Source organism: Barbatula barbatula (assembly GCF_947034865.1).
Source record: "Barbatula barbatula genome assembly, chromosome: 17".
NCBI classification, from domain to species: Eukaryota; Metazoa; Chordata; class Actinopteri; order Cypriniformes; family Nemacheilidae; genus Barbatula; species Barbatula barbatula.
In genome coordinates, this window is record NC_136780.1 from 9,152,609 (window position 1) to 9,178,964 (window position 26,356).

Sequence of the window (26,356 nt, forward strand, 5' to 3'; positions counted from 1 at the left end):
TTAAATGAGCCTGTCAGATGTTTGAGGAGAGGTTTTGTTTTAGCTGGACTGCACACTTAAAATGTCCTTCAATTCGGTCTTGCTTTGCCGTGTAATTATTCACATTCCAGACGCCGCGACCATTAAAGCATTAAACATCCTGTTCATGACTTTACTCTCTGGTGAATTCTTTATTGTTTTAGTTTTCAAGCATGTTTTGCCATATCGCCTCTCAGATTTCACTGCCAGCTCGGGTACCGCTCCGTCATGATGGCTTTTCGAGCATGAAGGGGCAGGATTCCTGTGTTAGTGCTTCTAGGGCTCCGTCCTGTCCTGCTGGGTAATCCCGGCCAGCTCGTAGGAATTCAGGATTAATCTGAGTGATGATTAAAGTCTGGGAGAATTCCCTCACACATTGACAGGAATTAATGAAGTTGTCGGATGACGAAAACGAGGTGGTGAGCATTAGAACACAGTACAGCTGTTGCTGGGGTTCTGAAAGAAAGTACGGTAGAAGACTTTAGTGTTGTCTTTCACATGAGCATCACATGTTTACGGCGTGTCAAGTTAACTTTTACACGCAGTGCCGCTACATGTCAGTTCGAGAAAAGTGGACCAATTTTGAACCATTTCTATGTGCTTCATCTTGCAATTGTGTACGAATAGACACAAGCTGTGTCTCGTTTTGGAAGGGTGCGTCCTCCGGAGGTCGCATTTGAAGACTGCAGATGTTACCGAGGCTGTCTCTTTTCATAAAAGCAAGAAGAACACTCCGAATGCACCGTTTAAATGCGACCCTCTTTCACAGGAATTCGGAGGATGCATGATCCTTCATTGCTAGAGATAACCCACAATTCTTTGCGTCGCCCAGCGTCTTTTATTTGTATAAACGAGCATCACATTTTTGTGTTTGTGTTACGTTTTTTGTAGTAAATAGGATTAAATGTGTACATTGATTTTTAAACAGTAAGGCAAGAAATTGTAAATTTGTTCAACCCTTCTGGCTTTTTTTAGGATAAAAAACAACTTTTCACCTCTTAAAATGACCTAGAAATCCTTTTCATTCATTTGACAGGTGTGACTGAGCGCACAAAGTGTTGTCATAGAATTGTGGTAGTTCCTTTCTGCCAGTATGTCCTACGAAGGACATCTTGTTTAATTTTAAGTTGAGGATCCTTTGTATACCGCATCATTCGGAGGATAAACTGAAAGTTGCTTTGCTCATGTTTCCTGAACAAGGTCCAGTACATAAAAAATGGCAATTTGCTGGAGGTCCTGAAAGGCGGTGCATGCATTGTGACAACAACCATTTGGTATATGGTATACCAAACATGGTACATCATATACACTGAATATATGATCTCAGATTTAAAAGGCATCTTAAGGCATCTCTGGAGGGTATGGATTGTTTGCACATTTGGGAGATGACTCTTTATAGTTTACTGACAGTTCAGTTGTGCTCTGGGTAGCCGGTGCAGTCTGGCTCATCTCATGCTGTCTTGCTGTTTGAATTTGAAATGTCACTGAAAGAATATTTCAGGTCCCTATAGTGTTTCAGTATGGTTGACACAGAAACAACTTCTGCTGGATGCCTGAAATAGCATACAGGTTCAGTAAACTTTCCGCCTTTTTCGTGATGCACGAAATTACCCATAATGCCTTGAAGACGCATGTAGGGCTGATACCATTAGTTACCAAGTTAGCTTGAAAGCTTTTAACGGACGTTATAATACTTTTAAGTCATTTTAAACCGCATTATGTCAAAGAGCAGTGTCTAAATAATTTCACAGGGGCATGAGTTTTAACCTAGACCGTAAAAAGCAACTTTGTTTCTCACCATAAGAAGTTGGACAGCGACATCTACTGGGATGACGACATTAAACTCCATCCAGCAGGCACATTTGATATATCGTCTAACGTATGTAGACGGCCAAGAGCTTTATATTTATGCGCAGCGTTTACATTGCTCAAATTCTTTGCCATAACCGTCAACAGTTCCCATTTCCAAAGCGGAGCTGCCGAGTCCAGTGTTCTTAACAGGGGAGTCACAATCTAACAGAAAGATTTTAATACCCACAACAGATATAAATAAACCGGATCACATCGCGTTGGATCTTTTATGAAATAACGCAGTATTGGAGACATCTGGATGCTTCAGTGTGGTTCTGGAATGTCATGTAGCGATAAAGCTGCCGTGTTGTTGAATGTGTCTTTATTCATGGAGCTACAAAGCTGACTTGGCGAAACATACACTTAAATATATACATTAGTGTTTATTTCCTGTGTCATCCAATTTGAATATGTTTGTTTGATTACAGCGCAACTGTAATATTAAACTAAATAACTTATAATTTATTATAATATCACTTAGCCCTGGATGAATGCTTCAATAGTGATGTACTATGCAATAACAATAAAGTAAATAACGAAGTAAACAATATGCTGTGGTGTTTTTGAGCGGGCAGAATGAACTAGGTGTCTTTAAATGTTATTTACTTTACGCTCTTGTTGTGTCACGCAGTAACACTAGTTCGTAAGGTTTCTGAGCTTTTTGTGGCTGTTGTGACAACCTTTTACCGCAAATATTCGAGAAGCTTAATTTTTTTTTACAGAAATGTCCTCTAACATAGTAACAAATACAAAACGGAAGTGCGGAGCATCAAACAGGAAGTCACTCGCGTAATGGCACCCTCCATGAGGACGTCAAGAAAAAGGTGGATACTGGGAAAAGTAAAGTTTCTAAATATTCACAAATTGATTTTATTTATTGATTAAGTTAAGTTAAATATTTGGTGTGATCACCCTGTGCCTAAAAAACTATGGTACGCTTGTACAAAGTTTTAATATATTCATGCTCTCTCAGATTCATTGCTTCTAGTTCAAGTTCAAGTAAGTCTTTGTACTGAATGAGAGGGAATGTCTCCAATCCTGCTCAAACACACTTGAACTGACTAATCGAGGTCTTCAAGAGGTTGGAAAAAGAGTTGTGAAGTTGCTCTAACGCTTTGTTAGAATACATACAAATCATTGAAATTCCTTTGAAGCTTTTCGAGGCATGGATGTTCATGGCAAAACGCAATTACCATAGCAACCCCTTAAATCTTGGAGTTGACAGTCAGGCACTATAGGAGTTTAGTCCTTCACCTGCATTAAATAAGTGAACTCCCCTGTGTGAATCCTGAGATAAGTTCAGTTGACACTGCAAGTCTAATGGATATTAACATCTTTCTCACCTCCTGCATTGCCAGGGAGGGTTACGCATAAATCTGTGGCTTTACGGTCCAAGAAAACCGCAGAAGGGAGTTTGCATAGGGCTTACAAAAGACTGCATCCATATTTTACTCCATGTGTGTCGGTAAAAACAAGTCTGTGGGTGTGTGCCTCTGCATTGTCTGGAGAAGAATGGGCTGTTTTTTCTCCTGCAGATTTCATTTCCTCACTGTCAACGCTGTGATGTCAGCATCAGGTTTTGGAGCTCAGCTGCTTGTTTATGAAGTGACAAAGTGTTTGGAGTTATTATGTTTTATCCCATTTTACATGATGCTGTAAAAAGTTTGTTTGTTTTACAATAAGTACGTTTGAAAGTTGCTTTGGCTCAAATATATGTAAATTTGTTGGAGAAACAGACTTGAACCCACAGTATTGGTTTCTTCTATGTCTGGCAGGTTGGGATACTTTATATTTGCTTGTAGTTGTTTCTACATATTGGGTTGAGATAGGAAAACGTTTTTGGTAACACGTCACAATAAGGTTGTATCCGTTACTATCAATAAATGCATTAACTAACATAAACTATCGGTAACACTTCAGTATAGGGGGTAATTCTCACTATTAGCATGTCTATTATTGGCATATTGGTGGTTTATTAGTACTTATAAAGCACTTATTCTGCAAGACCATATTCTACATCCCTAATCATACCCAATACCTAAACCTAACAACTACCTTACTAACTATTAATAGGCAACAAATTCATAGTTAATGGTTTGTTAATAGCTAGAAATGAAGTGTGACCAAACTATCAATATAGTTTTTCATCATGTATTGATTCTCCTCAATGTTAGTGAATATCAATGCAGCATTACATGTTAGTTCATGCTACATTAACAGTTACAACTTTTCATTTTAAAAGGAATTGCTCAAATTGAAGGTCTAGTGGTTGAAATTTAGTGGCATCTAGCGCTGAGGTCGCGAATTGCCCCACCCCTAGTCCACCCCTTCCCTTCGAAGCACTACAATGGCTGACACAGGACAAATATGTCATCAGGTTTTCGCTTCTTTGACGAAGGAGATAACATATTTACGAAACACTCTCTGTAGGATTACAATGTAGCGAATTCCATGTAAGCTGTAGATAGAAATAGCTCATTCTAAGGTAATAAAATCGTAACGTTTCATTATGTAAGGTCTTTATACACCTCTGAAGACATAGTTATGTGTATTATATTGCATTTCTGTCAATAGATCTTCCAAAAAAGAACACACTGGACCTTCAACATGAACAAGACGAATAAATGCTGCTGTTCATTGTTATTTCATGTTAGTGAATGCATTAACGTATTGTTGTTAAGTAAAACCTTATTGTAAAGTGTCAGCAAAGTATTTAAACACCGAAACATGACAAACCTTTGAGTTGATGAGTGCGTGTTTAATAGACACAAGAAAAATGTCTTTAACCAAAGGATAAAACAGGCAATAAAGTGTTTATAGTTTCCCTGTTGTAAATTATACCCCATAAAAACACACAGCTGCTCACAGCAACGAAGATAAATGGACATTTCTACGATTACAAAAACCCAGAATGCCAAAGGGTCTTTAGTCAATTCTCCCAGAATTCCATTAACACCCACTTTAATACTTCAGTCATGAACAAAACTCGTAATACGTCTGATGTGTCGCCGGAATATCGTGCTGCTGTCTTTTCCTCTCTCACGCTTTCTATTGTCAAGCCCTGTGGTACCACAGATTTAATTCCACTTCTGTACACTGTCACTCACACCCACTCTGCCTCATTGAACTGTAACCAACACCTCATTCAGTGCTTCCACTCCTCAAAGCCACTGCGATGTGCGAGCGTGGAAGCCTTATATTCCTTCTGGCAGAATGTAAATGTTCTGTCATCAATCATCGACCGAGAGACGCAGCCAAGAAGAGTAATGTTTTACTGTCAGAGCCATTTGGGATATTAGGCTAATAGAATGGGTTTTATTGTACTTCCTAGCGCACACAATGTTTTTTGTAAGTGTTGATAGATTTTCACCTGCAGATGATACATGACACATATTTCATTTACCCTCTGTGTTTGATTTATTTCTGTGCGGTACAAATTAATTGTATTATGACTTTACGAGCACAGGTTTATTTTGACCAGGGGTGGGGGGGGGGGGAGCGTGACAGCTGGTGATGAATGTGTTGTAAGCAAGTAAAGATTGCTGTTTTTCAGTCTGTGTCAAAGAGATTAGAAGAACTGTCATGTTTTCACACTGCCTGAATCTGACATTAGATTTCGTTATGTGAGCACATAGCAGACTTATGTAGTTTGTTCTAAAGTCCGTATTAGTATCAAGGCCCATTTACATGAAGAATGCTAACTATACCAGCTCTCCTGCAGACAATCTTTGTTGTCCCTAGACGCGAAGAACATCACCTAAACATCAACTACCAAACCCAGCACCAGATGCTGATAAAGCATATAAAGACCAGAGCTGGTGAAAGAGAGAGTTTGGACACACTTTGATCTCGCAGTTTTGTGCTTTATGGGACTTTCAATATAGTTCCAGATTGTCAGCATGTTTGAATGAGTTTAAAGACAGACAGTTTAAAGAGATACTTCACCCATTAAAATAATTTACTCACCTTCGAGTTGTTCCAAAGAGAAAGATATTCTGAAGAATGATTATAAACCGAACAGATTTTTCCCCCCATTGACTACCATAGTAGGAACAACTCAAAGGTGAGTAAATGATGACAGAATATGCACCAATTATTGTATAAAATAGTATTGCAAGAGTAGCTGCATATAATTTAAAATTTTCCCCCTAAAGAGATCATTTTCATTTTGGGTGAACTATCTCATCATTTACTTAACCCTGTGACTTTTTCCTTCAGCAAAACACAAAAGAAGATATTTTGAAGAATGTTGGTAAACAAAAATAGTTTTTTCGGAAATCCCATTCCCTTCTATTGTAAGGACACAAAAACCAAGGTAGGACAGTGGGGAACAATGGTTTTTTTATAAGAATATGTGCTCACGGGTAAACATTGATATGAGAGTTTGTTAGGGAAGTATGGCTTATATGTGTGCAAAGAAACAGAAATTATCTGTCGGCCCTCTTGAGAACTTGATTCTGATTGGTTATTTGATCAACCTGTTGTTCATTTCCTTAATAATTACTGACTGACTTGTATATTCTAGTTTGTCATTCACTGTAGTCTCTCTCTATACCTTTTCATATAGCATGTCCTTCTGGATTCTTCAAAGCATCTCAAGGGGACCAGCTATGTCTCCAGTGTCCATTCAACAGCCGCACCACCAACGAGGGGGCCACCAACTGCGTCTGCCGCAACGGATACTACCGAACGGATTCTGACCCTCTTCAGATGCCCTGCACCAGTATGTCATTCTTCACTTAATTTTATGCAACGTATGTAATGTTTTTAACTCTCTCTGAAAATCAAAACAGCAGCCTTGCTTTGATGCAGAACATCCGGACAATTTCGACCATCTTCAGATCTCTCGGAAACATGAACTCAGAAATTTTGATCTCTCAAAGCATGTAGCGAGGTGTTTTCGTGAAGCTCCCTCTTTGTATTGTTGTCCTTTTAAGGGGTTTCCGTTAAGTGCGGCAAAAGAAAATGAGTGGGTAACTTGCGGAACAGCAAGAAAACGGCCCATAGAGATTTGCATAATGCTCTATTCTGTAGGGACGGTGGGCATTTGTTGAATGGTGGAGAAGTGTTCCACATTGTCAGCACTCCGAATTGCCTCACTGTGTCCAGATTAGAGGGAGGAGAAAGTGCTTCTCTTTCACTCGTGTTTTACATTACAATGAGGCACTTCTTCTTTCATCCCTTGTCATTACCCATTATGAAATTATTACTTTAATGTGGCTTGTTAGAAAGCGGAGATTACTTTGATCCAGGCTCTTTTTAAGCGAACTGTGATAATAGGCTAATGAATAAGCGAGAATCGGATCGTAAAGGTGTTAAGACGCTAGGCACTTAAAATGAGCTTAAGTCAGCAGCCGGGGGAACCGCACAGGGCAAAGATAAAAGGAAACAAGAAAGTTGGTTTATATTATTTCATATCGCTCGAATAAAATTTTCAGTCTTCGGTGTTTAGTCTCATATTTAGTTAAAGGTCCAGTATGTAATTTTTCTGGAGGATCTATTGACAGAAATGCAAAATAATATGCATAACTGTGTCTTCAGAGGTGTATAAAGACCTAACATAATGAAGCGTTATGTTTTTATTACCTTAGGACGAGCTATTTTTATCTACATACACTCCGGGTCCCCTTGAATAGAATTTCCCATGTTGTTTCTACAGTTGCCCTAAACGGACAAACTGCTCTACAGAGTGTGTTTGCAAATACGTTATCTCCTTCGACAAAAAAGCGAAAACATTACGGCATCTTAGTCCTGTGTCAGCCATCGTAGTGCTTCGAACGGGAGGGGTGAGCAGTGGACTCAGCCATTGGTTGCAATTCGCAACCTCACCGTTAAATGTCGCTTAAATCTTCACATTGCTCCTTTAAAAAAATATTGAAATCTTTCATGATTTAGTACGGTTTGGTTTTCCACAGCCGTGCCCTCTGCACCTCAGAATGTGATCTCCAGTGTGAACGAGACCTCTCTGCGTCTGGAGTGGGAATCTCCTAAGGAGGCGGGTGGACGGGAAGACGTGGTCTACAACATCATCTGCAAGAGCTGTGGATCCGGTCGAGGGGCTTGCACTCGCTGCGGCGACAACGTGCAATTCGTGCCTCGGCAGCTGGGTCTAACCGAGCCCCGGGTCCATATCAGCGACCTGCTGGCCCACACTCAGTACACTTTTGAGATCCAGAGTTTGAATGGAGTTTCTGATCAGAGCCCCTTCTCACCTCAGTTTGCCTCCGTAAACATCACCACAAACCAGGCCGGTAAGAGAAAAGTAAACACAATTTACGGTTTGAGACACTAGTGTGTGTAAATAAGCAGTGCTATAGATGTTTTCAAAGCAACAACATAAACAAATGTTACTGCACCTGAATGCTTTTGTTGAATAGAGTCTCTGTAGATTATAAACAAAATTAATAAACTAATAAACAAAATAAATAACAAGTACATGACATTAGCTAGCAAGTATTTCTAGCCAGTATTTTTTGGGTTACCAGTAGAAGAACCGTTGGCTAAACTTAAATGTGAAAAAGTTACATGACGCATTCATCAAATAGATTATTTAATTCAATTTATATACAATAAATTCATCGAATAGTTTATTTTATATGAATACAAACGTATATTAATATTAATATAAATTAAATGAAATATAAATTGTTATATTATTAACCATTACCCAGACCAATCAACAAACACATACCAGAAGTTAACTTTGGGTCCGGCACGTGTGTCCGATGAAATGTCTATAAGCAGTTACAACCTTCCCGGTTCCCTGTTTCTTATTTTAAGAGACATTGCCTGGTAATTTTTCTAGAAAGCTGCTCCGGGTATCTTACGTTTTATACTATTCCATCAGGAAACTGATGTGTTGGCATTTTTCTAGCTCCACCTGATCAAGTTTCCCACATTCCCTGGTTTTTATCCGAGATCTGAAAGCTACTTCACAGCATTCATCATATTGTGCTGTTCGGGATTTTAAATGTCAGTAAAAAAGAGTGGGTTCAAAAGGAACATAATAGTGTTTAATAGAGCATTTTAATGAGAACCGTGCCCCCGGCTGTGCTGCAGTGAACTCGCTGGCCCTATCACTGCAGGCTGGGGCTCCACCGGTGAGCCTGTCAGTCCACATTACTGCCTCACTGCTGCCATTATAAGACATAACTCTACCACACCCACACAAAGAGAGAAAGCGACAATGCCAGAACCTGCTGGTCAGTCATAGCCCAGACGTGAGCCAGTGGATTTACACAGCCCTGGGGAACACTAAACGTTGTCTTGTGCGCAAGAATGTATTAATAATGTTGGTCTGAGAAACACAGAGAGATTTTAATAGAATACATGACGTGCCCATGTCGAGTTAGGAAACCACTTAAAAGTTAGAATTGAGCGAAGGCAGTACAAGAATATTGGGGTAGTATTTCATTTGAAATCTTTTTGTTTGAATGTTTTTCTATATGAGAATCATGTCAAAATAGCCTTTGTTTACCGAATAACATAAGAATCTTTCAGAAATTAGACTGTAAGGTTTATAGGCATGCACATTAATGTCGAATCTCTAGTACTTTGTTTTACGCTGTGATCAGGAAGGACATTGCTTTTTCTCATTTGCCACAGTTGCAATTCTTTTACAGAAAATATTCTGAGATCCTTTTCAGATGGAAAGTCATAATCAGTTTCTCATATTCTCCTCCAGAATACCACAAGGACATCAGAATTTATATCTTTGCTGCTTGTGTTTCTCATAAATCAGTCAAAGAGAGCAAGCGAATGATGAACGAGCTCTTATTGTTTGGAAAAGTGATCACCAAATCAAATCAAGAGAACTTATTTTCATACGTACTGTATAATAGCTCTCTTGACTTTATAACTGCATACCTGTGCTGGACTCCATCCAGACGTTCTGAGGTTTCTGCTCTTCAGCATTAGAAACTGCATTTCATTAACAAGATGTGATGTTTGTTTAAAGCAATCAAATGTACTTGGAATAAATAAGATTCAACGGCTGATGTAACATTCTTGCGGGATTTTTCGGTTTGATGTACTTTAGTTTTTGAGTCATTTTCCAGAACTTGCAAGAATATTTTTGATGCCCATTTTAAAGCATGTCAAATTAGAAAGTTTGAACGTAATTTTAGTCTGGCCTTTAAAGGGATAGTTCACCCCAAATTTCAAATTCTTTCATCATTTATTCACCCTCATGTCATTCTTGACTTTCTTTCCTCTGCAGAACACCAAAGGAGATATTTTGAAGAATGTTGGTAACACTGGCCTCCGTTGACCTCCATTGTATGGACACAAAAAGACACAGAGAGACATTTCTCAAAATATCTTCTTTTGTGTTCCACAGAAAAAAGTCATACAGGGTTTGTTGTACGTTTATTTTGGAGGAAAATCTGCAGGATGGATGTCAATGATTACAACACTCTTATCTTCAGCTGTACGCATAAACAAATTAAACAAAATATTTAATAACCACAAAAATGACAGGAGGGACCTTTGTGAATAATTTGTTCTCTACTTTTCTAGGAATCTCCAAAGCTTTCTGTGACGTTAGGCTTGCACAGATCTCATGCTGGTTATGACCCAGAATGCAGCACTGTCAGTAGAGCTTAACATTTTAATTTGCAATTAATGGGGGTTAAAGTGTTACACATGTCTGACGAATGGAATTTCATAATTTTTTTAAGCGCTAGTCTAATATCATCTGTCATTTCCAGTCCTGTTTGGAGGGATCTCTCCATCATACACATAAGCACACATGGCTCTTCCGTCGTCCTCTCACAGCATTGCCCAATCCAATGCTGTAAATCAAATGAAATGGCTCGTTCAGCTCTATGAAAATAACGCATGGAACAGTAAAGTAGAAGATTGAAGTTTACAGTAAGACTGACAGGGTAAGACGTATTTTACACAACATATTCATGTGCTCTAAATCAGCAGGTGCTGTAAAAAGTGCATACAGGTACAACAAGTCTGCGAACTCTACAGGCAGTGGACCATACATTTGATGTCTTTCTGTATCCTCTTTTGATCATTAAACAGAACTGGCACATGTGAAAGAGCACAATTGTCTTTTCAAAGTATTAAAATACTCATAAAACGTAATGGGTTACTCAATGTGAATGGTTTTATCACACATTTTTGGGGATTCACAATTCTGCTCATAAAGAGAATCACGTTTCATCTCACAAAGAAATGAAGTGTGCCAGGAGCGAATCTCATCTCCTCTACTGCCCACTACAGCTGCGGTCAAAGCGTGTTCATGGCACACACTGGCTTTAAAGCAGCATCATTTGTTTGATCTTTAAACCACACGTGCAGTTTTATCACCAGCTATAGTGTTAGACAGTTTTCACGCTTGCCTTTGAGCTAGTTAATGATAATGAAGTGTTACAAGGCTTTCCAGAGTCCGCCTGGAGCTTTAGATGATATAATGGCTCCTCTATACCCCAAAACTAACCTGATGCCAGTAAACATTCTGTTCCGTGTGAAAGCCAATAAGTTTGTAAGCTCGAGCTGCAAAAACAGACACTGATATACCGTGGTTTTGGAATGTTCTTCTGACAATTCTATGCTTTGTGCTTGTGATCCTGTGGTGCATCCTGGGATATTTGTATGCTGCTGACGTGCCTTCCAGATGTCAGTGCAAAATCAGTTAACTTTCTTCGTGTTCATTATGTAAACTAAGTCTGAATAGAGAACCGCTCTATAATGGTGCTCTCACAAACACAATGCTTTATTTTGACGGTCTGTATTATGAGGCAATTCTCAAATGAACTGCTTTGTGTGTCCAGCTGCATTTATTTCTCGTGTTTTTTCTCTCTACAGCTCCTTCTGTTGTGTCCATCATGCATCAGGTCAGTCGGACTGTGGATAGTATCACATTGTCCTGGTCTCAACCAGACCAGCCCAATGGAGTCATTTTGGATTACGAGCTGCAATATTATGAGAAGGTGAATGACATATTAATCTCTTCCCACGAAAAAGAAGTAAGGAATAAATGACGACGGGCCGTTGAATTATTGTAAAGTTAATGCACACCCGAGGTGATAATGCGGCAGTAATGTGACAGAAAAGCCAGTGATAATAAATTATTTATTCCTCGTATTGTTCCATCATGAGCAGTTAAAAAATCACGCAAACTTTTGAAATAGTAGGTCAATTGAAACATATTTGTTATCAGTTATAAGCAGCATGAAGAGGAAAACGAAGAAGTAGACTATCAGTGTTTATTAATGCATTTTGTTTTTCTATTAAGTTGTTTTATTTATTCGATTTCAGTATGTATTTCTATATTGTTTTTGAAATGCTTTGTTTATTGAAACAAAACTGCACACATTTCCATTTACAGTTAAGTTTGACAATGTAAACGTCAGCTCGAGAGCAGGTTGCTGTGTTTGGGGGATGATGGCCTGTAAGCTACACTATAACCTTTTTTTGTTTAAACTTGGCAAAGTTTGATAGTGTGGGCGAGAGAGTTTGCTAGCGGGCCGCGAGAGAGATTGATAGTGTGCGCAAGAGAGAGTTGGCTAGCGTGCGCGAGAGAGTTTGATAGTGTGCGTGAGAGAGTTTGCTAGCGTGCACGAGAGAGTTTGATAGCGTGCACGAGAGGTTGGTAGTGTCATGTTTGAGATGGTTTAATAGTGCGTGAGAGACAATATAGTAGTGTATGAGAGTTTGACAGTGTGCATGCGAGTAAAAAAATATGTCTTGAATGGCCTCTCATAGATATGGAACTGTAGTGCGGTCAGCAGACCTGGAACACCTTCATAGGTGTGCATTTACTAAAAGTTAATACATACCCATTGAACGTTTGTCAACCAATCAGATTGAAGCATTCAACAGCGCCGTGGTATAAAATCGTTTAATGAAGTGAATTAAAATGATGTTAGGAAAGTGCAAGTTTACAAATTTAAAGTAATTGCATGCAATGAAATTAAAGGGAGAGTTGACCCAGAAATCAATATTATTTCTTCATTTATACACCCCCGAGATGTTACAAATGTGTGTATATTTATGTTATATTTAGTTCTGTTAGGAAAGATTCCTTTATAAATGTCTACGCTCTGTTGAACACAAAAGAATATATTTTGAAGAATGTAGGAAAGCAAACCGTTCTGGGGCGCTTTTGACGACCATTGTAACTTTAACTACGATGGGTGTCAATGGTGGCCAAGAACTGTTTGGTTACAAGCATCCTTCTAAATATCTTTCTCTGTATTCATCAGAAGAACAAAATATATACAGATTTGGAACAACTTCAGGGTGAGTAAATAATGACTGAGTTTTTATATTTGGGTGAACTGTTCCTTTAAGTTCTGACAAAAGGTTCAAGAATTTCCTAGAGGAAAGAAAACTTGTTCAGCTTTCTTTAAAATAGGCTGTTATACAGTATATAGTAGAAAAGAGGCATTTTTATGTATAGTTTGCAGTTTTTCACTGTACAATTTTTCCTATTACAGAATACGGCCGAGTCAAACGCCTCTCTTCTGCGAAGTCAGATTAACACAGTTGTTATCCGGGGCCTGAAGCAAGGAACCATCTACGTGTTTCAGGTGCGGGCCCGCACAGTGGCAGGCTTTGGGCGCTTCAGTGGAAAGATGTACTTCCAAACAATGACTGAAGGTATTTGACATTGAGGGATAATTCACCCAATAATGAAAATTCTGTCATCATTTACTTAACCTACTTATTTACTTGCATTGCTTTTCTGTCCATACATTAGAAGTGAACGGGTGATGCCGTTGTTTGTTTACCTACATTCTTCAAAATATCTTCTTTTGTGTTCTGCAGAAGAAAGTAAGTAATACAGGTTTGAAATGACTAGAGGGCGAGTAAATGATGACAGATCTATGAATTTTAATGCATTAAAGAAACCGGTGCACGGTACGTTCTGTAATTCACTTAAAGTTTCGACAGTCGGTTTGATCACCTGCCATATTCTTGCCCGTATTGCTGTTTGGAAATGGCATCAGCTAGAGATGTGTGTGCCAAGGGCAAAGCCAGAAACATGTTTCGTTTGCCAAGTCATCGCGGCATGCTCTTCATTCCCAATGTAGTAACATTTACTTGGAATTCTCGTTTGGAAGCGAAATGAAAAAGATAAATTTGACAGCAGACGCACTTGGACACTAATGCAAAGGAATCCGTGGAAAGCTTGACAACACACATAAATTGAATGTTGAATGTAAATATTTATGTGAATGTAACACTTGTGAATTTCTGTGTATAAGACAACTATGTAACTATGTAAGGGAATACCTCCCTAAAACAAGTCAACCAATCAGATTAAAGAATTCATTTTAAGGCCAATTGTGACATTTTGACAACTTGTCTATCTGCTAATTCCCAACATGACAGTTCATCTCTATGTTTAAAGAAAGTGATGCACATAGTTTGTTCTTGCTTGAAGATAAATTATTCTTAGGAAGAGACAGACCTACTTTTTATGCACATATTGAAAAGGAAATGTGTGTGATGTTTTTTTGTTTTTCTCTATGAACAATCTTTCTGACCTGATTCTGTGTCTACCCTGTCTGTGTTTGAAGAGGAATATCACACCAGCCTGCAGGAAAAACTGCCCCTTATTATTGGCTCGGCTGCTGCTGGCGTTGTTTTTCTCATCGCTGTGATTGTCCTCATTATCGTCTGTAATCGGTAAGTCTGTCGGTAATCCAGGAATACACCAAATATTCATAAACATTAATCTTTTATGAACGCGATGAAAGATTCAGAATTTATTATTAAACGCTAAATGTTTGTTCTTATTTTTCTGTGTGTGACTCATTAGCAGAGGCAGCGACAGGACAGAGTCAGAATACACAGAAAAACTTCAGCATTACACCAGCGGCCACAGTGAGTAACCATTAAATACCTCACCTCACCTAACCTCTCTTCTCCCACTCATAACAAACACGGCAGTACAATAGATCAGACTGACTGCTTGATATTTCCTCGGCTCTTATTAAACAAGACACTCCAGTCATTAAATGCGAAGAGCAGACTGCTGCTCAGCACGTGTAAACACACATTTAAAACAACGGAATGCATCAGTCACAATTTAAACATTTTGCCATGTACCGACACCATCCTTTCAACTACATTATAATGGAACGAGACCATACGGCAATGGTTAAATGTGCACTTAAGATTCACCTGCATCTACAAACACACAGAAAGCATCATTTACTTCTGTTATACTAACTATCCTCTCCCAGAAGACAAATCACTTGTGTGATCCGTGCTCTGAATTCAACTCTTATTTTGTTTGTTTGTTATGAACTGACAAAAATATGATTCTCTCTGTGTGTGTGTGTGTGTGTGTATAGCCTATATATATTCAGTAATATAAAAAAACTATAATTTTTTTGTTTAGATTTAGATCCCTTCCTTCTGCCAAGTCATTGTAGTATTGTTTATAGATAATTCAGTGTTTAATTTCTTTGGTCTTTTTCTTAAAGGGATGGGTCACCAAAAAATAAAAGTTCATCCTCTTTTTTGTTTAAAACCTGTATATGACTCATTTGTGGAACACAAAAGAAGATATTTCCAGAAATGTCTCTGTGGTTTTGTGTTCATACAATAGAAGTTAATGGGGGCCATATGTTTGGTTCTTTGAAATATCTTTTTTTTGTGTGTTAAATCTGCATTAGAAAGAAAATCATACAGGGTTGAATTGACCAGAGGGTGAATACATGTTTGCAGATTTTTGAGTGAACTATTTCTTTAAGTTTAATATACTGTATACTGCAGTCTTTTGAGGAAACATTCTAGTAACTTGGTATTTTGTCTTGTGTTATTACAATATTATTACAGTATAACTTATTTATTTTTGTTGCATAAACTACAGCTTCCGTTTCTCTTTCCAAGTGTCTCCAGGAATGAAGATCTACATCGATCCTTTTACATATGAGGACCCCAATGAGGCTGTGCGCGAGTTCGCCAAAGAAATAGATGTGGCCTGTGTGAAGATCGAACAAGTTATTGGTGCAGGTGAATATCACAACAAGTAGAAATATTGAAGTACACAGACTGTGGCATGTGATAAAATATACTGCAATTTTTCTAAAGACTCTCTTTTACAATCAAACAATTGGAGTCACAACCTTCAGTAAACAAGATTGCTAATGTGTTTACGTTTAGCTAAATGAGTTCCATGTTCAATATCAATTTAGCTGTGTTTTTTTGTCTGTCAGGTGAGTTTGGAGAGGTATGCAGTGGGAATCTCAGACTTCCTGGGAAGAGGGAGATTCTGGTGGCCATTAAGACTCTGAAATCAGGCTATACTGAGAAACAGCGACGGGACTTTCTGAGTGAAGCCAGCATCATGGGACAGTTTGACCATCCCAACATCATTCACCTAGAAGGAGTGGTGACCAAGAGCACCCCGGTTATGATCATAACGGAATTTATGGAGAACGGATCGCTGGACTCATTCCTTCGAGTATGTTTTGTCTCTGCATGGATATAAAAAAACTCTATTTAAAGTGATAGTTCAGACAAAAATAAAAGTTCTTCCATCATTTAATTACTCTCATGTTATAACAAATATATGACTTTCATATATTTAGAAGAACGTTGGCAACCAAACAATATTGGCCTCCATTGACGTGCACTGTATGCACACAAAACCACTGAGACATTTCTCAAAATATCTTATTTTGTTTTCCACAGAAGAAAGAGTTATATACAGGTTTTGAACAACATAAGGTGAATACGTACCTCTAAGGGGGCCCGTGTCCCATTGGGTCAAGCCCAGATGTGTGTAACTAGAGGAACAGCTAAACAGAGTAGTTTGAAAGTCGAGATGCTCTGCCATGGGACTAACACAAGATCACAGAACTGAAACAGCTCATTTGGCCATGTTAAAAATTATTTTAATTTTCAGAGGGAACTATACATGCATCTGTATTTATATGCATATGCAGTGGTGGTATTTTCACTGGGGACAGGGGGGACATTCCCCCCTCACTTTTCGAAATCCCGTTCGTGTCCCCCTCACATTCAAACGCGTCCGTCCAGTGCACACTCTAAAAATAGATCACTGAAAGATTGTTTTCGATCACGTGGTTTTTATTTGAATTGAATAGAAATTTGTTTTTACGTTGTCGTTGTTTCGGTAGGCTATGTTTAAGCTGTTTCCTTATAATGGACTTATATAGGAAAGAAACAAGTAACGCCTGATTTATTACTTTTTTCGTTTAATAAGGACTCATTCTTTTAACAGCAGTGTTTATGACGAACCATCAAAACCACCTGATTGAAAACAATCTTTCAGTGATCTATTTTTAGAGTCCACAAGCGACGCGCGTATCGAACACAGTCCTGCTCGGTCCTATAGCCTACTTCTCTGTGGCGATGACGGCGTGGTTAAAAAATCATTGCAAACTCATTTGAAAGTGAGGGACACGAACAGGATTTTGAAAAGTGAGGGGGACATGTCCCCCCTGTCCCCAGTCGATATTATGCCCCTGTAGTCAATACTCGCATTTCCCCCTTCATGAACATCATCTTTTGCCACACAATAAAAACACCTTTTGGTTTCATGGTTTAATCAATTTAAACAATCGAAAACAACGCAAAACATAGATATTTTGAATTTGTGAAAAAAATATTTCCCCCATTTCTCAAACCAAAGTTACACCCTTGTGCATATGTACGTGTAATATATCAGCTTTGTGTTTTCTTTTTCATCGTAGCAAAATGATGGCCAGTTCACAGTAATTCAGTTGGTTGGCATGCTGCGCGGCATCGCAGCTGGCATGAAGTATCTCTGCGATATGAATTATGTACATCGCGATCTGGCTGCCCGCAACATCCTGGTTAACAGCAATCTAGTCTGCAAAGTATCCGACTTCGGGCTCTCACGCTTTCTGGAAGATGACACATCCGATCCCACATACACAAGCGCTCTGGTGAGCATGTTTAATACATGGCTTCTTGCGTGCATGCTTGCTCAAGACTTAATACTAATGCATTGCGTGTTCAGTTCCTGTACCCGCTAACTAAATTTAGCATCCATGCAGGGAGGGAAAATTCCGATACGATGGACAGCTCCCGAAGCCATCCAGTACAGGAAGTTCACCTCCTCCAGTGATGTGTGGAGCTATGGCATCGTGATGTGGGAGGTCATGTCATATGGAGAGAGGCCGTACTGGGACATGAGCAATCAAGACGTATGAAATAAATACTGAATATCAGTAAAATTATATTTTAAAGGTCTCATGAACTGGACTTTTTTATTACTTTATACTGTTGTTTGAGGTCTAGTTATGATTTCCGCATGGTTTTTACATTCAAAAGCATCTAAATCAATAAGTAATAGGCTTTTTCTACCCTGGTTTTGAGGCCGGCTCAAGAAACGCTCAGTTTTTATGGGCAGGCCGCATTGAAGACTTGGACTGCTATGATTGGATAACAGTTCCAAAAGATAGCAGTGTGACCTGTGATGTACATTCCTGTTTGACAAGATACATGCTTAGTTGGAGCCTTCTGTAAACTTGGTTCGACACGTAGGTTACACATAATCAGGACATATAAAGCGATCTCTAACAAAGCAATAGTGATGCATCGTACATATATATTTACTCACATAAGATTCCGGTCTGATTCAATATTGACGGCACAGCATTGCTTTTTAATCTCAGTCTCTCATCGAATCCAGGATCGACATGTGCCTTGTTTACGAAGGAATCCACGGTGAAATAAAGCAAAATGCTCAATGCTTTACCCATGTGAGCTGGAACTTCTTTAAAAATAAACTTCGTCCACGCACTCCTAATATCAAAATCCGAAGTTCTTCCACAAATAGGCGCTGCACAATGTTGCATGTTTGTTGCTTGATCACTCTAAATAAAAATAACATATGACACGGGGCTAGCCGCTCTTGAGAGCCCTTCGCTAATATTACGGGGTTGCCAGAACTTAACAGAAAAAATAAGCAAATAAAGACAAGCAGAAATTAAACCTTAAAATACAAATTGTTTATATATTTTATACTGTAAAACCAAAAATTCTCAAAATCTGCAACTGACCATTTATTAAGACATAAGTGCCGAGGCTTTTTGATTTAAGACCGAACAACAAGCATAAAAGCACTTATTAATGACGAACATGGCAACTCTGCAGAAGAGCGGTTTAGTTTAAAATGACGGACAAAACGAACCTTTAGCCAAAAAATATGTTGCAATGGTTACCAGTTTGTCAATCATCACAAATACTGGAGTGCGTACTATGTGTTCATGGCTCAAGTAATTCGTGAACCAGTGGGCGGGGCTAGAGAAGTGGCCGTTGATATTCTTCTGTGGAGGCGGTGTTCAACCTATCAATGATGTCATTGAGTTCGCTGGGCCTGGTGTCAAAAAAAGTTGTCATTTCAGTAACAAGGACGACTTCAGTTCTCACACCTACAGGATGTTGGTTTGAATAGGATGAGCTTTTATACAACAAAAGCACAGGTTAATTCATGATACAATGAAGGTCACTGCTTTTAAACTAAGAGTAAAGCAGTGTTCATGAAGAGTGTGATTATGTTGCCCCCTAGTGAGCAAGTAATGCATGAATACTATCTGTTGGCTCATAGAAAAATGTCTAGTTTAGTGCGGCTTTACACTGATGCTGTGATTTTCTACACGTCAGGTCATAAATGCAATCGATCAGGATTATAGATTACCTTCTCCTATGGACTGTCCTAATGCACTACATCAGCTAATGCTGGACTGCTGGCAGAAAGACAGAAACAACCGTCCAAAATTCAGTCAGATTGTCAACACTCTGGATAAGATGATCCGTAATCCTGGGAGCCTGAAGGCCACCACCCCACTCTCTTCAGGGTAAGATTTTTATTCTGAGGCAAAATGAAGGTAAATTCAGCACAGGTTAGAACTGAATTTTGAAAAGTATTTTTTTAGAAGATTTGAACATATCGCTGATGTCCTTCTGAAACCTTGTATGTCCATATTTGGTGATTTTTATTTTTTGCCATAGATTCTTATTTTTAGTCACCCTTTATCTCTGTCACTGGGTTTTGCAAATATCTAGCCAATAAAAAGTATTAAAAAGTGCTTGTCAACTTCATTAACACAGTATGCGATCGTTTAAAAAGCAGGGTGTTTTTATTTCCTGAAAAAACTAATTTGGACATCCAATGATTTGTTAGGACAGCAACGAGATGTTATATAAAGAAGAATGACTCTAATACATAAATAAACATATTTTGTCTTTAAAGTACAGTAAGGTAGGTCTGAAAGGATCAAAAAACTTACATTTTTGGAAGAAAGCTTCAGTTTTCAAATTTCTTTTTTTTGCATTGTATCTTTCATACTAATTAAATATTTATATTATGTATATTCACAGAAAATATGAAGAGACCTATTTTTTTTTCACGGTTTATTTACGGTTACTTGTTTAAGGAAAATTATCCTTTTACTTTAATTCTGTGAACTAGTGACAATATTTCCCCCAAATTCTGAATTATTTATGTGCAGAACATTTCAACTGAAAACAAATTGGTCAAAATAACCAAAAAAGATACAATGTTTGCAGATCTTTAATGCTGCAAAGAAAACAAGTTAATAATCATGTTTAAACAACACAATACTAATGTCTTTTAATTATATATACTAATATAATTATGGTCTGTGCTGATATATAATGGTCTTGTGTCTTTGAATGCTTCATAGTATACATCTACCTCTGCTGGACCGCAGCACACCTGACTTCTCCAGCTTCAGCACAGTGGATGAGTGGCTGGATGGCATTAAAATGGGCCAGTACAAGGAGAACTTTGCCAACGAAGACCTCACCATCTTTGAAGCTGTATCTCAAATGACCATGGAGTATGTTTTCATTATTGTCTTCCTGTTGCTTATTTCATTACTGAATTAAATTACAGGACCAGATGCTCCAGGCACAGGAACCCTGTTACCATAAATCAGATAGTCTTGTCTGCTCATTGTGACATTACGCGGCTGATTCTGTAATGTCCTCCATCTGTCCTCACAGTGATATCCTGAGGGTGGGAGTGACATTAGCCGGCCACCAGAAGAAGATTCTTAACAGCATTCAGATGATGCGGGCACAAATGAACCAGATCCAGTCTGTGGAGGTTTGACTCTTCAGAGCGGAGGTTGGGACCCAGTCTGTGCGTACGGGACCCTCGAACCGGTTCTCCTCAGAAAGACACTCCACGTGTCCAGCAGTAGTCTCTTTCCTTGGGGGAGGATCAAGAACAGGTGTCCAAAAGGGAAAGAAACATCCCCACAACGCCTTCTTGCACATTGTGTTCTCAGTAAACAACCAGCACACTATAGGCAAGCTTTCCAAGTCTTTCCAAGGGCCAGTTTTAACATTTGACAAATGTCATTCTGGCTGCATTTACATGCAAGTCTATATTTCAGTATTGTCTGTTAGTTCAGTTTCATATAAGGTGCACTGTTTCATATTCAACATATGAAGTATTTTAGTTGTTTACTGAAGGCCACAAAGTAATATATGTAAAATGCTTTTAAGTATTTATTAAGGTATTATTAAATAACCATTTAAATGGATAGTTTACTGTAATTCTGTCATCATTTGCTCATCCTGAAGGATTTCCAAAGCTATATAAATGTTTTTGCTCTGTTGAACACTAAAGTTCAAAAACTAAAATAACTAAAGTTATTTTAAAGAATGTAGAAAACCACTCAGTTCTGGGGCACTATTGCCTACTGTAGTTTTTTTTCCTACTAAGGTAGTCAATAGTGCCCCAGAACTGTTGGGTTACAAAAATTCGTCGAAATATCGCTCTCTGTGTTAAAAATGTATATAGATTTGAAACAACTTCTGGGTGAGTAAATGATGACGGAATTGACATTTTTTGGGTGAAGTATCCCTTCAATAAGAAAATTTCAAATTATGGAGGCAAAATTGTCTGTAAAACAAGTGTAAATGATAAAATAATTTAAATGATCTGCTCAAGTATTCCTTTAAAAGCTTAGTTCCTAAATCTTCATTGGATATTACAGTAATAAACACATAGCAGGGATGGATGAGGCATGTAAATGTAGCCAGGTGCATTATTTCATGCTATTTCGTTATCTTTTGTTTTTCGTATTTATTTTTACAATGATTTGTGGGAGAATCTGTCTCTGTCAATTAACAGGCTGCCCTTTAAATTAACCTAGTGAAGTTACAAAATTATATTTAGGGCATATTTCCATTCTTTTTTACATCAAAACCACATTCGTAACTTAAATGCGATTTATTAACCGGATGAAAATAAAAAAAATGTCCCTGGGTACATTTGAAATGAACTGTGGACTAACAGCACAGATGAAAGGAAAATCAATTATGCATGTGTGATACTCATGTATGACGAGAAATGATCCATATAACAAATCCTGAGCTGGCAGTACAAGCCAGCATGAAGACTATTACAGAAATTCATGTGTTTTTGTATAAAATATTGTGATATTTTATATTTTCGTCATGAGGTTTATTTATTTGTGCTTTTAACATAATTTCAATGCAGTTTCTTATGTAATCTTGTAGTGCAGTATTGTACTGCAGTTCATGTGTTCTGGTCATGCATGTATATCAGAGGTAATATTCTGATCTTCCAGAGACTGCCGACAGAACTTTACAATGATGCAGACCGGATTTCACTTTGATGTTTACCAACATGACGATCTATCCCACTGTGTATCTTAGTTAGAAGAATATTGCTTTCCATTTTTCAACATATCTGTTTTGTCATCTCTCACTGTTTTGATTGTTTCTTGTATTTATATATATCTGTATGTATTCATACATACATATAGATATAACAATAATTATGTATATATATTAATACTTCAGACACAAAAAGGCAGCTTATGAAACTAAAGAATGAGCTAAAACGAACAACATTTAGCAGACTTAAAACACATGAAGGAACATTTTAAGATGTGTTTTAGAATAGGTTGAATACCAAGATCTTCCCGTATCAATATAGTTTTTCCAGTTTTAACTGAATTTCAGTGCCGTTGTAAAGTTTATTTTGACAGTATGAACTCAAGTGTAACCATTTGAACAGACCTCACTAAGTACGCTCCTGGGAATTTTTACAAATGAACACGTTTTATAACACACTCAGCATTGTTGTCAAGTGCTTTGCTGAACACACGTTTGCTTGTTTGTTGTTTTCTGTATATAGAGTAAATTGCAGCACATGCACCCCAAATTAGATGTCACGTTGACACGTTAACACTGTGACATCATCTCTCTCAAAGTGAACGTGCTTCCCTTTCGCTTGTTGACTGGTCTTCCACATCTAAACACTTTTCACATGTATAGAGAAAATCTTGTGCACGTGTTCTTATACGTTTAATTCATGTCTAGCTTAGGTTTTTTGTTTAAATCTCTCTCAACGCTAACATGTGACCGACTTTTGCTTTATTCCTCTCTAATCTCTCTTTGTGAAACAATCGACTTTGTTTAGACTTTGTAAAACTTTGCTCAAACTAACAACTTCCATTACGTGCCACTGACCACTGTATCGAAGTAAAGATCCATCTCAGTATTCCGCGTTTTAATTTGACCTAAAATGTGCATCTTTTAAAAGTGCTGGGCAGCTATTTTTATGTAAATCATAAAGCAATGCATAATTTATTATTCTTGTGTTGAATGAATTTACAGCATTGTAATCAAATAGCCCTGCATCATACCAGGCATCACCAAAAGGGACAAAAATAACCAAAAGCTGTTTTATTTTCATTATGTGGCTTGTGGTGTTTTACATATGTGTCATTACCGCAATGCACAGAGATTGGTTGTGAAAAGGTTGTATGAAAAAATGTAAATATGTTAATATATATATATATATATATATAAAACTCATGTATATCCTATTTCTTTGTTTTGTTATCATATTTTTTTTATTTTACTCTGTCAGATCATTCTTTCTCTTCCAGCCCTGTAGTCGATGGAGAGATATTTTTGTGCTGTCAATATGTGGATTGGGCCATGCACACGCATACAATGTTCTGCACACACTTTTATCAGTGTAAACCTGTCATACGCGCACACACACTTGTCACACTGTCTCCCATGACCTCTGTTGGTCAAGCAGAGTCTCTGGATTTTGCATAAATGTAACTTTGCTGTAATCCTGTGAATGATGTTACAGTTGAATAATTTGCAATTGGTTTATTTTCTATGAAAGAACATTTATGACCCGACATGTTTTTCTACAATAAAATACGAAGCAAGGGGCAGTGCCATGGGTGAAGTTCAACGTGTTTCGTTTTTCACTAAACAGGTTTGCGTTATGAGTTTTGTAATGCTCGACACCGCACCACCAGGGGGAACCGTACGACACAAAACGAGATTTAAGATCTGTCTAGTCCAATTTGTCAGTGAAGTGACCAAATATGAGATTGTGGCCCTGATCCAAATGAGGCGCTCCGGTCTTGTGGACCTCCTCTGAGTCCACACTTTGTGACGTCAGGAAGTCCAGACCTATAGGGCACGAGTCCACAAGGAAGCATGGGGGTGCATTTTGGGACAGACTTGGTCATCACGCCGGAAAGAGCAAGTGGTGCTTTCTAAACTCTCGCGGTGCTTTATTAACATGCGTGAAGTGGACCACACTTGTCCCATGTTGTTATTTGGGAGAATTGGGACAGGAGCTGCTTGTTTTTATAGTTCTGTATTTCATATGTTGATATGCCACCCGAGCATTATGCAATAGAAAGTTAGATTTGTAATGCAACTTATTGGCATGACGTAAATGCAACTGCGTATGTGTATGTATTTATTTGTATACACTACACTTAATGTGTATGTTCTTAATATGCAAATATGTTGTTATTTAATGTATCCCTGTAATACAGAAGCTGTGCTGTTCGGCTTTACAGAGCCCAGAGACAACTATAGGCTACATAAATCAAGAACAAAACATGGCTTTTAACCTTATGAAAATGCACTGCATTCGAGGTTTTTAAAACTAAATAAGCTAAATAAGCAATCACGTGAATAAGAAATACATTTAGAATTTTATCAAAACATACATTTAAAAATGTATCCGTCATGATTATACGGTTATGTCTGACATCCAGGACCCGCCCATCCATTCTGTGATTGGGCGTTCGCAAGGACTTCTGGGTTGTAAGTAGTGTGGAGCCTGCTATAGTGCGGGCTTCGCGGAAGATGTCAGTACACGATCAAGGAGGCGCTCGCGAGCAGACTTCTGAACGCATTGAGTCATAGTCAAACATGAAAAAATGTGACAATAACGCTTTTGTTTTTGTAAATGTATATAGTATATTTAATATTCAAATAGATAATATATTCATATTTATGTATGACATTTGGCATACCTTGTATACATTTCTTTCCACTTTTAAGCATGTTTTAACCCATTTTATTGTAGTGGGGATTATGCAGTCTGACTAATGTCTGTATTTAACTAATTTTTTTATATTTTCAATGTGTAAAGTCGACATTCATTGACGACGCTTTGAAGTGACGCTAAAGGGAGCGAGGATATGCCATTTCACCTTATTTTATTCCGTCCTTGCATCCTTGCTCCCTTCCCTCGCATCCTGAAGGGGTGGAGCTAAGACGATCCGTATCGTTTAAAATAGACCACAGAGCATAATTGTAAATATTTGTTTAAATGTAGAAGTAAGAGATACCATACATTTATATTTATTTAACATTAAATTGCATTGTCATGATCAACGCAACAGTCAAGTCATTACATTTCAAATGTATTTATTGAAACACAATACAATATTTTGCATTCAAGTCCCTTTTTCCTAAATTGCATCAGTGTCAAACCAAAGTATTGTTTGGTGTTAACCATGTTGAACATGCACAAGCAGTCGATTCCTTAAATGAACAGCTGTTTCAGTTTAATGAAGGTTCTCTTCCATTGACATTCATAAAAACTGACTCTGGTCTCCTTTCCTACTTACGCGTTTGTGGTAGGGCTGGGAATCGATACAAAAAAAATCAATTCCAAGCCGTTAAGAATTGAGAGTCGATTCTGAAGGTCGGAACACAAACAATGCATATCATATAAGTACGTTATAAATACAACAAATAATATAAGTACGATTCAACAAGTCATATAAGTACTTTTGCTTTTCAGACGGCCTATAAAAGGACCATCTTCTCACTCTCTAATGATGATGAGCTCAGAATTTGCGTAAAGAGAAACAGGCCTACATAAAGGACAGTCTCATAACATATTTACCTGTCTGTTTAAAGCTGGACACAGTGATTCACAGTCGACTCCCTTTTTCCCAAGCTAATAACTTTTTTATTCGTTCACCGTCTGCTTACATTCATACACGGCAACATTACACAGTGCACGAAATGTAATTTACACAATCTCGTAATAACTCTTTAACAAGGGCAAATCCAACCGTTTGTGTGAAAGTAACTGCTATTTTTAGGTTATATGTTTGTCCATATTTTACCCAACCATGGGTGGAACAAACGAACAATTTGAAAAGTGTTCAATATCCTAAAC

At 38.0% G+C, this 26,356-nt stretch overlaps 1 protein-coding gene across 1 annotated transcript in view; it reads left to right on the forward strand.

Annotated features, from left to right (window-relative positions):
• ephb2a (eph receptor B2a) overlaps positions 1 to 20,971 on the forward strand; it is a gene marked incomplete at its 3' end in the record, with an annotated part of 43,056 nt that extends 22,085 nt beyond the window's left edge. The window contains exons 4-16 of the mRNA XM_079478160.1: positions 6,437 to 6,592; positions 7,785 to 8,120; positions 11,689 to 11,813; positions 13,323 to 13,485; positions 14,409 to 14,517; positions 14,651 to 14,715; positions 15,730 to 15,852; positions 16,056 to 16,303; positions 17,559 to 17,774; positions 17,886 to 18,035; positions 19,498 to 19,691; positions 20,541 to 20,696; positions 20,863 to 20,971. Of these exons, the coding sequence (XP_079334286.1) occupies positions 6,437 to 6,592; positions 7,785 to 8,120; positions 11,689 to 11,813; positions 13,323 to 13,485; positions 14,409 to 14,517; positions 14,651 to 14,715; positions 15,730 to 15,852; positions 16,056 to 16,303; positions 17,559 to 17,774; positions 17,886 to 18,035; positions 19,498 to 19,691; positions 20,541 to 20,696; positions 20,863 to 20,971 (2,150 nt within the window). The remainder of the gene's footprint in view (positions 1 to 6,436; positions 6,593 to 7,784; positions 8,121 to 11,688; positions 11,814 to 13,322; positions 13,486 to 14,408; positions 14,518 to 14,650; positions 14,716 to 15,729; positions 15,853 to 16,055; positions 16,304 to 17,558; positions 17,775 to 17,885; positions 18,036 to 19,497; positions 19,692 to 20,540; positions 20,697 to 20,862) is intronic.
• Positions 20,972 to 26,356: the final 5,385 nt, after the last annotated feature.